We start from the raw sequence: 11,573 nt of genomic DNA, 5'->3' as shown, positions 1-11,573 counted from the left end.
GGGGCCAGAGGATCAGAAATTAGGCTGTAGCCTTACTGTTGATTTCTTTCCAGATTTGGAAGTAACTGGGCGTGAATAGTAGCTCTGGGACAGAAAGGCAAGAGGGGAGCGTTGGGTGAATCGGTTTAAGGACTAAGCAACTACAGTTGTCTTCTGACTTACTGCCCAGCTCAGGCGTAGGCAAGAAGAATCTAATTCACCACAACAGCTATGTGGTATCAAGACTTCCCACCCAGTACAACAGCAAGCAATCGGAGTAACTCCTTGTGAATTATAACCAACATACTGTTGAGGACAAGATCAACACAAGACAATCCTACTACCAAGCAACAAGCAAGCTCATCATGCTTCAATACAACTACATCCGACCGAAAGACCTTGCTGCCAACAACATCAAAGCAAAACACCTCAACGCAAAAGCAAAAGCCATCATGGAGCTGCAAAACAAATGACATCAAACCAAACGTACCTCGAGGCGATAAGCATCGGGAGGAAGCTCCACACGAGTGTTGGTAATGACCTTGGCCTTAACAATTGGTCTAGCCGGGTCATATCCCAGACCTTGACCAAAAGGGTTTTGGCGTGGTTCCGAAGGGCCATCGTAGCCTTCAGAGCCGGGACGACGACCTGACTGTGGGCCTTGTGCAGCATATGTTGCTTCGGGAATTTGTGGGTATTGGACACCAGGCCCGTGACCGAAATCACCACCGGGGGCGCCGCGGAAACGGGCAGCCATGGCGGATTAGAGGGCGCTGTTCCTGTGAACGTGTTGTGGTTAGCTCGTGTTCGGATTCAGCACGATAGTGATTCGAGTGCGGTCAATTGGGGAACGCGACATGATCCACGATACCTCTGATCAGAGATACCTTGTGTAGATATGTATGAAAGTGATTGAGAAGTGAGGTGAAGCAAAGGAGGGAAGTGGGCGGACCTGATGTGTTGTGACTCAAGCTCGAAAGAATTACAATGTCTACACCGATCTGTTCAACAATCAGCAAGAGGATCTTCGATCTCTGACAATGGCGATGGCAAGTATCGAAGGCTTCCCCTGATACAATCGCGTTGTGTTGTTGAGCTCTTTGTCCTCTCGTTGTGCCCAAGGCAAACGAGTAAACAAACAGAGCCGCAACGCAATCGCAGCGGTGCAAAACGAGAGGGACGAAGAGGACAAAGACCAATTACTTACTGAGGTAGTACAATGAAGGTTGATTCCAGTCCAGGGACCTGAAATACAAAAGTTTGAGGATTGCAAAGTTGTGTGTTCGACCGGTGAGGAGTTCGAAGGAGAGGGGAAAGAGCGAGATCTTTTGTGGTCGGAAAACAAGGCTAGCGAATCGGACCACCACTTGCCGATTAATTCCCGGCGCTCTTGCCTCAGCTGTGAGAGTGCAAGCATACGTCAGCTAACCAAGTGAGCTTGATATGTGAGGAAGGAAGATCTTCGAGGCAGATGGCAAGTGCAAGGGGTAATGTGCACACAGCTCTGTTGTATTTGGTTGAGTAGGGTCATTTATGGCTAGCAACAGAGCCATTACATAACAACTTCAATGAACTTTTACATATTGCATGACTTCATTGTGATTACAGTGTGCTGCGTTCAGTCAGAGCAGAAGTTGTGTGCAAGGCAAGTAATTATCATTTGTTACGAGGGCAAGGAAGGTATGTCATTGCAGGGAATGGCATAGCTGGTATACAAGACCCGACTAAGGCTGCATTGAAGGAAGAATTGCCCAGCTCTGTGCTCTGCTGTTGTGATTCGAATTGATAGGGAGGCCTACGTTACATGCGAACTCGTTTGCTGAAGCGAATATTTGGGCTTGCAATCGTCTCAGCACTAGCTTTTTGAGCAGACAGCAGTAGCTACAAAGCTACGAGAGGAACAATACTGAAGTAGTCAAAGGGCACTTAGATGGCAGGTAGGCTACCCTTCACCAAGCCTGTATGTGTTGATCTGGAATTGAGCCCGAACTTCATGGAAGCCCTATGACTAAGCATAATTTCACGAGCAAAAGCACAAACTAGGCAGAAACTAAAGTAATTGAGAAGGTCTGGTGCATTGTTTTCATCTATGATACATCCTAGAGCAGCGTTGCTGTTTGCAAAAGACCACCGTTAACGCCATGCTGCATGCATTCGAGGATATATCCGCCTACCCTTGGCAGAACGAGCCATCCCCACTTGTTCCATTTTCCGTGCTAAAGTGCTAAAGAAAAGACGTGCCGACCGAGGCATACCAGAATATAGTGACCAATGTTTTCCTCGTTCAGCGTCCACGCTGAACTTCCGACTTATTTTCCCCATTAAGACCCATAATTAGTCGAAAAAGCTTCATCCAGGAAGAGGAATCCAGCAGCCAGAGAAACTCCAACCGTAGTGTCGAGTCTCATCGGCAAAGAAGAATCACCTATCGACCATAATAGCCTACCACACGCAAGTTAGCTAAGGATACCAACTAGCAGCAGTCCACAGCTGAGGAGGGATGTCAGGCTTCGTACCACCACGAGAAGCGTCATCCACCGGGTAATATCCAGACCTACTTGGTTCTGGAACGGATGGTTGGAATATTGGACGAGGCGGAAGGCCAGACGCCGCCGGATACGGATCACGCTCGTGAGTCACGACAGGAGAAGCAGCATAGGGAGCAGGAAATCCAGCTGCGCCTTGTGCAGGCCAGCTACCATTTTGGCCACCATACTGAAGAGGCTGGTAATTCTGTGTAGGACTGGGACCGGGAGCTTGATTTTGGGAGCGCCTACCATCGTATCGTTGCGGTGGAGGCTCTGATTGGTCGCGGGCAAGCTTCCAAGTCTTGAAGTCGGGGACAATCGTCTCTCGCAAGAGCCGCACTATAGCGTCCGGCTTGAACTTTGTTGAATTATATGTGGAAGCTGGCGGGATAATATTGAGGAGGAAGGTTATGTCGCGAGGCACGACAAAAGGTGGAGCATGGCCTGGAGTGCCCTGTAATCGCTTCTGTTGATCCAGTCGGCGTCCAGCAGCACCTTTCAAGGGAGAGGCTCCACGTGCAAGCTTTCGAGGAGGATTAAGCTCGTTTTCCAGCTCTTCAACGGGGAAAGGTCTCTTAGGTGAATTGGTAGCATGCAATGGCATAGGTACGGGCCTAGGACTACGGCTGGCCTCTGGCATGTAAACTGGGCTGTGCGGCATTGATGGCTGTCCTTCGATTGATTGCATGAGGGTCTTGGGACGCATTTGTGTAGAGGGTGAGATGATGAGACGAACAGCAGTAGGATCAAATCCTTCTGAGTTATATCGTGATGCAAAACGAAGAAGTTTTGGGTCCTCTGGAAACACCTCTGCCATTCGTTGCTCCAACTTGCTTATCTGAGAAAGCTCGCCATATTGTGATTCGTACTTATGAAAGTAGGCGTAGAGAGGTTTTGCCTTGGGCAACAACTCTGGTTTTTGGGTTAAGCGGTTGACAACTTGCTCGAACGTAACACGAGCATCTATCCCTGCGTTAGCTAACATTTACAATCAACTCTCACGGAAGACTTACTTGTGGTGTCACCAATCGATAGCAAATGCTTAAGATATTCCAGAGTGAAATTCGGATCTTCCGGGAACAACTTGGCACCACGCTCGAATATCTTCGTACCGGCTGGGTCCTTATAGACATGGTGTTCGATCAAAGCAGCGGCCACGTACACGTCGCTTGTGACTCTCCCTTTCTTTCTGGCATCGGTGAAAATCTGTCGTGATCCTCCTACGTCGCCTTTAGGATTCCCCTTGCCTTGTACACGGCGGATGGCACGCATGAGAGCAATCCATACAAATGAGATCGTTCGAGATAGAAGCTCAGTTTGCATAGCATAACCATCTTGAATGGCTTTGGTTTGGGTGGCCTTTTGTGCTGCCTTGGCGTCCTTCGCTGCAGCATCCTCTTCGTCATCATCAGCCTCTGCCCTGCTGATGATCGCACTGATAGTTGCATCAATAGCATCCGACTCATCAAGCTTAGCAAGATCCTTGACTTTGCGATCCTTCAGTTTGTCGATCAGCTCATATAATGTCGAAAGTAATTGGTCGAAAGGAGCGCGAACAATGTCGCCTCGCTCAGCAAGGCTTTTGTCTGCCTCAGTCACTGACAAGGTAGACTCAAGTCGATCGGCTCTTTTGAAAGCCACAAGACAGCTCTCTGGGTTTGCAGCAACTCCGTCTACCAGAAAAGAATCGCCATCCTTGTCCAGGCCATTGCTATAGCACCACTCAGCAGCATCAACCCACGTTTCAGGCCAGAATCTCAGTGCCATGACAGCTTGCTTATAAACATATAGCATTCTTTGTTTGTATGACTGGACGTCGTCGTCTTTCAGAACTAGAGGATCGTCTTGCTCCCAAGCAAGCCATTTCTTCCATAGTTCAACTTGCTGCAAATAATCCTGGTCGCCTTCGAATCCAAGCATAGGCGGGAGTCGAGGGAGGGTTGTTCTGACCAGTCCCCGAGTCAAATTTTCCAATAAGTTGTTCGCACTTCGAGCAGTCATGTATCCAGGGGATTTCTCTTGGAGGAATTTTCGGCCCTAAACAGTCAGTTGTGAATTATTGCGGAAAGAACGTAACTTACAGTCGTCTTGTTCAGTTGCATCTCAAACTGATCATAGTCCTTCCACAATGCATTCAAAGCAGACATTGGGACCATGATTGCACGCTGATACGCCTTTCGTAGTTGATCCATCTTTTGCTGATCTTGCCAACTACCACCTCCAATTTGACCAGGAGCGCTGCGGATGAACTGGATATACTCGTGCCAAATCTTACCAGAGTCTTTGTCGATGCCAATATTTGCAAGAACGAAATCGTATGCCTGAGAAATTGTCGATCTGGCTGTACCGGTCACATCGTTCGTCAAGTCGTTCCTACGTCGAATGTAGTTGAGATACGTTGACCAAAGTTGGACATTGGGAACTGTCAATAGGGATCTACCGAAGATGTTCTCTGCGGCGCCGAAATTATCGAGCTCAAGTTCCATCTCTATGTATTGCACCCACATCTCGGCCTAAAGCATATTAGCAATCAGCTGGCTGTTGAGATCACCATAACCTACAGCTTGGGGGAAGACTTTGAAGAAGCGCTCATATACAGCTCGAGCATCGTCGTTCTTGTTGCGTCTACGATGTTCAGCGATGAGAGACATCCAAGCGTCCACATCACCGCGGGGATCCTCCTTGATTCGGTCTTCAAGAATGCCAGTTTTGTCATGAGGTAATCGTGCCTTTGCGACAGATGAGACTTGAATTGGAGGGACTGTAGAATTAGGCACCTGTGCAGTCGGAGTTGGCACAGAAGGGACTCCAACAGTACTTGAGTTCACAGGAAGAGCATATGAAGATTGTGCGGCCTCTGAATCACCTTGATTCGTTGGTTCGCTCTGCAGGTCTTGCTGAGAGACAGAAGTCTGGAGTGGGGAAGGGGACATTGCGCGGTTAGAAGTTTGACCTGTTGGAATTTGGAGACCAGCTTGTATTGGTGTTGATGCATCGTACTCTTCATCAGAGTCATCGGCGATGAAGCCTCCAACGGTCTTCGGCTTCCGAGCTGATGCTCTCGAACTCGACCTTGAATCTTCCTGCCCTGCAATTGTGATGGCTGGAAGTGAAGTAACAGAAGACGGATCATAATCGTCGCCACCACTGGAAACAGCACCAGCGCCCGAAGGAGATAAAGCACGAAGAACTTGATCATCTGCAACAATTTCTCTTTTGACTTCTTCTTGCTTGTTATTCTCAGTATTTGATGGTGACTCGCCCTCTGCGGCCCCAGTTGCATCATCATTCTTCCACGCGCCGCCATCTTGCCCAGCCTGCTGCATTTGGTGCAAGAGAGCTATCTCTGCTGCTTCCTCCGACATTTTGATATTGTGTTCCAGGAATAATCGATCGGGAACGAATGAGTTGCGATCGATGAAGGGATGAACTGTTCTGGTCAGAGTCAGCAAGGTTATCGTTGCAGAGTTGGGAATAATCAACCTGTTAATGACACATTCGAAGCACGATCGAGAGTCGCAAGTGGCTTGAAAGTCAAGAAAAGAATGTGTACAGTCTCAAAGTTCCAGTCGTAATGATGAACTTGTCGCGTGCAAGAAATGGAGGAGGATCAGAATTGAGCTCAATGATTATACGCTAGACCTAATATGTGCTAGCGCTCTGCTCTTATGTAATCCTTCAAAAATAAAGTGCAACGCGACTTCCTGCGAGGGTCACCGCCTACGCGACCACCTTCAAACGCGTCCTCCGTCCTCCTTCAAAGCATTCACAAATCCACCCTTCCAACCTCTTCCCTTTCCATAAACACCCCTCTCCCGCCCCGAAAGTTTTGGTTCTGCATCGCATTACACACTACACAAAATACAACTACTACAACTACGAGTTCAAGATGTCTGTGGTATCTCTCTTGGGCGTCAACGTCCTGAACAATCCAGCCAAGTTCGGAGACTCGTACCAATTCGAGATCACTTTCGAGTGCTTGGAGCCTCTGCAAAAGGGTATGTTGCACAGCATATGCTATAGACCATTCACTATACTGACAACCCTCTTTACAGACCTCGAATGGAAGTTGACTTACGTTGGCTCTGCTACCTCGTACGATGCTTCCTGCCCTCTGCCGCTCGAAGCCAGCTAACAATACCCAGCGATGAGCACGATCAAGAGCTCGACTCCCTACTCGTCGGTCCCATACCTGTTGGAGTCAATAAGTTCATCTTCGAAGCGGATCCACCTGATACCAAGCGTATCCCAGATGCCGAAATCCTAGGTGTCACTGTTATTCTTCTTACTTGTGCCTACGACAATCGAGAGTTCGTCCGAGTTGGCTATTATGTCAACAATGAATATGATTCCGATGAGCTTAACGCAGACCCACCTTCCAAGCCTATCCTCGAGAAGGTCAGACGTAATGTCCTTGCCGAAAAGCCCAGAGTCACTCGATTTGCCATCAAATGGTATGTTGTCCTGCCTGATTTCTATGAGTTACAAGCTAATAGCCCACAGGGATTCCGAGGCATCAGCTCCAGCAGAATTCCCTCCAGAGCAGCCTGAGGCAGATCTTGTAGCTGATGGAGATCAATACGGAGCCGAGGAGGCCGAGGAGGAAGAAGAAGAAGAGGTTGCCGAGGGTGCTGAAGGAGCTGTTGCTGACCCAGACGCTATGGTTGATGACTCTGAGATGGCTGGAGTTGAGGGCGAGAAGGCAGTTGAGGCTGGTGAGGAATCTGATGATGGCAGCGAAGATTTGGAAGCCGAAAGCTCTGGTAGTGACGAAGAAGAGCTCGAGGAAGAAGAAGTCGAAGGCGAGGCAGAGGATATGGAAATGGATGGTGTTGAGAAGCCCAATGGCACGAACGGTGCTGTTGATCACCACGTCGATGCGGTCATGGCACATTGATCTGACTATACCCCATGGCATGCATACTTGTCTAGATTTTACTGTATTACTTGCAAGGCGTTCCGATAGTACTTAGGTTGCACAGCAATCGCCTGAAATACATGATGATACATGCTTCCGAGAATTACATCCAGCTTCGTCGTGCAGTGTTGAACACACAATCTCGAATCTGAGCCTTTGCCGCCAGATACAAGCAGAATGACGAGGGTAGTTCCCACCATGAGACCAAACTCAAGGTCACATTTCAAATTGTCTTATATCTTCGCACTGACGATAGCAGGAATCTACAGTAGAAAGGTCTCGCATGTTCCCAGTAGAGAGAAAACATTCAAGTGGAGCCCGAAATCTCTATTGTCGTGTTCTCGAACACTATGATATCTGAATATGCCGAAGACACAGTATGATCAGTATAGTGCTGACAGTCACTGGAATCTTCTTTGCTGCGACTCAGGAGAGTTCTTTGGTGATGAAGTACTGTTATCAGACTGTTCTCGAGCCTCTGAATCATCGGGTCAATACGGAGAAGCATAAAATATCGTGGCAGTTCTTCCTAACAATACACACACACCTCCTTCAATACACTACAAAAGAAGAGAACATACTCCGTCAATAGAATACATCATGAGTCCTGTCAATGAACTCGGAGGTACTCACGAGGACATAGTATGGTGGGTTTGCTGCAAGGTAAACATTTCCGTCCGGATATGGAGCGAGAGCTGATTTATTCCTAGTGTTCAAAGCGCCAACAAAGCATGGTAATCTTGAAGTGCAAGGATTGTGGACACAGTGCCTGTAGCATTTGTTCTCCAAATAAGTGGTAGATGAGTTAAAATGGAAAGAAGAGTGGAGACAGCAGAGGAGAGACTTGTGTATATGGCTTTTTGAACATCACAGTAGATGAAGGCAAAATTTATTGATAAACTTCTATTTGAAGAACCCTTGTTAGATAAAGCATCCTGAAAAATACTCTCGCGTGTGAAGTCTACAGAATGTTCAGCCGTGGCTTTTCTGACCGCTACCAGATATGCAATGTCTCAAGCCAATCAGTAAACCCTTGCAATTCCGCCCGCATATCTCGTGCTTCAAGACACCTCACTCACCACGCGATCACCAAAAGCAAATAATCAAGCTCACCAAAAACCCTCTCAAAGTCACTGTCGTTTTCTCAACATCTTACACCATTTCCCCAAAAGAATACATCATAATGACCACCCTCCGTCAGGGTCCTTGGAAGTGTTGTCTGGTACGTTCTCGGCGGTTCTTTGGTATGGAGACGAAGGCTGGACTGATTTTGTCTATAGTGTGGAGTCAATAACACCGGATCGGATCGTCATTGTACTGCTTGTGAGCATCCGAGATGTGTGTATTGCAGGGATGTTGGGGAGGAACAGCCTGACCCTGAACGGAAACGAATGGAGACTCGAGATGACGAAGCATCCGACGTCAAATCGTGAACGACTTTATGGTTTGGATCTGAAAGTTGATCGGTGTTGTTTGAATGGCACTATTGCATCTCAAAAAGGATGGGAGCTTGGTGCCTCGAATGGAGTTCATGGAGGTTGATTTAATTGGCTTTTTTCGGACAGCACTCATTGGAAGATGGAGCGATTATGGTTACGACATATCAAGTGAAAGCACCAGGGGTTGAGTCTTGAATCAGAGCAGTGAGGGAGTTGCAAGTTTCTATGGGATCATGATCATTCTGTTTCGGAAGTTTGAATGTCTTCATATCCGAATGTAGTGGATCTGAATAATCATATGTCCTTCGTTTGGCTATATCTTGAACTCTCTTCGCCCTTTCAATCTTCTATTCCACCATCCTTCAAACCGTCTCCAAGATCCAAGTTTGGGAGCTGCTTATCACTTGAACTCAAAACTACTACCAAGCTATCAACCTCACACAACCTCACAATGACAGTTCTATACGAACGTTATTGGGGTCGTTGTTTTAATGTAAGAAACAAAATGACAAATACAGTGATATCATTACTGATATGTGTGATAGTGCGGGGCAATCAATAGAAAAACAAACGTCCAATGTGTACGCTGTAAAGGCGTACCACCATCCGATGGGCAAAGCGTCTATCCCGAGAGATCCCAACGCTCAGTCAGGCCTCCGGCACTTCTCGTACCAAATCTGCCCCCACCAATGTCAAACAGACAGCAGCCCTCGTACAGGGAGCCCTCATACGGGCCCTCTTACCACAGGCCATCACCGTACAGATCCCAACGTGCAGGACCATTTCCGAATTCTATGTTTCCACCATCCAGACCAGCTTCAGCGAGTGGACTCGGACCTACATACGTCAACTGCCCCCAAGTAAGAGAATGGCCCTTTTGTAGATATCACCACTAACTCGTCCTACAGTGCGGAATCAAAAACGCTGCAGTCAACCTTGAGTGTTTCAACTGCCATGCACTTCGTGCAGACACGAAAAAATATGTGTGTCACTGGGTACGGAAGAATAAATCTGCTTTTATGTTTACTGCTGACCTGCTATAGTGCAAGACCGAAACACTTTCGCGTGATGGACTCCAAGCTAGGTGCAAGAATCAATCGTGCCGACATCCGGTTGGTAAGTGTGATTCATGTGTGCCTTGGTTGTTGGCTGACTTTATGAATGCGCGCATTCGCCGAGCCCGTGGTGAGTGAGAGTCTCAGGACGGAAGTGAGGCCTGAGTTGCAAGTCGTAGGCATGGCTTTTGCGAGTACTGTAGTTAGATGAATGAAGTCTCCATCTCCCATCTTACACATAGAAAACGCTATTGACTCGGCGTGAGATGCCAGCTCTTGTCCATTTGAGCACTAACACTTGCGCACCTATGAATGAAACAACCACTTACCCAGGCAAATTCTTGCCAGTAATTATTTCCTAATTTTTCAATCCATTCAAAGGTCCCACCTACCATCTAGAACTCAATGAATCAGATATACCTCAAACTCACAATGACCTCACAAATAGTAAAGTGACGCTCTCCAAGCAAAGCATGACAGAACATCCTCTCACTCACATTCACATTCACAACAAGCAAACAACAGCAACATAAAATCCGTTCTTCTCCACCCTCCACCTCCTTTCCTCACAACCCACCAAAAGCTAACACCAGAGCACCACAAACAATATAACTAATCCCCAACTACCACTTCTGCAAAAATGCCTACCATCCACCTTCAACTAAACTTCATAATGTCCTACTGGATCTGCCACCAAGTGCGCGTCCCTCCCCTCCCTCCCTTCCTTCTTCAAGGTTTAGCTAACCCAACGCCGTAGTGCGGTAGAGAGATGAACCCCACCGAACCATGGTGCTTCGACTGCGGACGCGGAAGGTGTCCTCAATGTTACGAGTGGCCACCTGCCTAGATACAGATGAGAGATGAGGTCGAGCAATATGTAGAGACAGCCTGAGATATTCTATAGCACCAAAGAATGAAAAACGTTGAGTTCCCATACTGGTCCAATGTGTCTTTAGCTTGTTTAGTGATCTCCTACCCGAGCTATTCCTACCTATCCTTTATACCTCAACATCAAGAGCTAGAGCTTCACTTGGACTTTCTACGTTATTTCTACCATTAAAACATCTCTGCACAAAAATTCACAAAACTCGATACTTAGTATCTCGCTTAAGCCCCTTTCAGCCCTTACCTGCTTGACATCTATAACCAACTCCACTTCTCAACCCCAAATCTATCTTTGCCGGCCAGGCAAGAACCATAAATCGAAAGTTCGAATAAAATATAGATATAAACTCCCCATATAGAATAAACAGCTAATCACTGTACTTATCAAGTACATCTCTAATTACGCTTCCTCCCAAGTGCAATGCAACAATACAGTGAGCTGTGCAGTGCACATGAAAGGAGTTTAATCCTCAGAATTACAGTACTAAAAGCACGTTAAGGCTAAGGGGAATACACTAGGACTAGGGTTTTCGCTCCTACCTCCTCCCACTTGGAGAGGAAAGCTAGTCATCCAGTCATCAGCCCGTCACTTACCTACCAAACAACCTGAAAACCCCCTGCAACAAGCCCTCACAACCACCTAGCATCAAGTCCCAGAACAACACACAATCAATTCATCATTCATTCATTCAACAACTACCTCTCTCTCAATAAGATAGCCATCCTCTCCCCTGCCCCCCCCCTTTCCCTCCATCCCCTGTACCCCCCG

General features: G+C 47.4%; 4 protein-coding genes across 4 annotated transcripts; 2 read left to right on the top strand and 2 right to left on the bottom strand.

The window, feature by feature from the left end:
* Nucleotides 1-191: 191 nt before the first annotated feature.
* On the bottom strand, nt 192-736 carry LY89DRAFT_674854 (uncharacterized protein; the record flags this gene model as incomplete). Its single annotated transcript, XM_018213466.1, has 3 exons — nt 192-208; nt 287-437; nt 470-736. 3 exons carry the CDS (start codon nt 734-736, stop codon nt 192-194), a joined length of 435 nt encoding a protein of 144 aa, XP_018065086.1.
* Nucleotides 737-2,045: 1,309 nt separating this feature from the next.
* On the bottom strand, nt 2,046-6,027 carry LY89DRAFT_710519 (Suf-domain-containing protein). The gene is made up of 5 exons (XM_018217833.1): nt 5,991-6,027; nt 5,069-5,942; nt 4,589-5,020; nt 3,521-4,544; nt 2,046-3,470 (listed from the first exon to the last, which is right to left on the bottom strand). Exons 2-5 carry the CDS (start codon nt 5,870-5,872, stop codon nt 2,440-2,442), a joined length of 3,291 nt encoding a protein of 1,096 aa, XP_018065085.1. The 5' UTR covers nt 5,873-5,942; nt 5,991-6,027; the 3' UTR covers nt 2,046-2,439.
* A 205-nt stretch (nt 6,028-6,232) lies between these two features.
* Nucleotides 6,233-7,526, top strand: LY89DRAFT_626275 (histone deposition protein Asf1). The gene is made up of 4 exons (XM_018211102.1): nt 6,233-6,505; nt 6,563-6,602; nt 6,653-6,961; nt 7,011-7,526. Exons 1-4 carry the CDS (start codon nt 6,397-6,399, stop codon nt 7,402-7,404), a joined length of 852 nt encoding a protein of 283 aa, XP_018065084.1. The 5' UTR covers nt 6,233-6,396; the 3' UTR covers nt 7,405-7,526.
* Nucleotides 7,527-9,315: 1,789 nt separating this feature from the next.
* Nucleotides 9,316-10,057, top strand: LY89DRAFT_739723 (uncharacterized protein; the record flags this gene model as incomplete). Its single annotated transcript, XM_018220494.1, has 5 exons — nt 9,316-9,357; nt 9,410-9,724; nt 9,773-9,859; nt 9,908-9,980; nt 10,044-10,057. 5 exons carry the CDS (start codon nt 9,316-9,318, stop codon nt 10,055-10,057), a joined length of 531 nt encoding a protein of 176 aa, XP_018065083.1.
* Between the last annotated feature and the right edge of the window lie 1,516 nt (nt 10,058-11,573).

This window comes from Mollisia scopiformis (assembly GCF_001500285.1).
Source record: "Mollisia scopiformis unplaced genomic scaffold LY89scaffold_25, whole genome shotgun sequence".
NCBI lineage: Eukaryota > Fungi > Ascomycota > Leotiomycetes > Helotiales > Mollisiaceae > Mollisia > Mollisia scopiformis.
The sequence above is the reverse complement of the archived record's forward strand: the minus strand, read 5'-3'. Positions and strand labels throughout refer to the sequence as shown.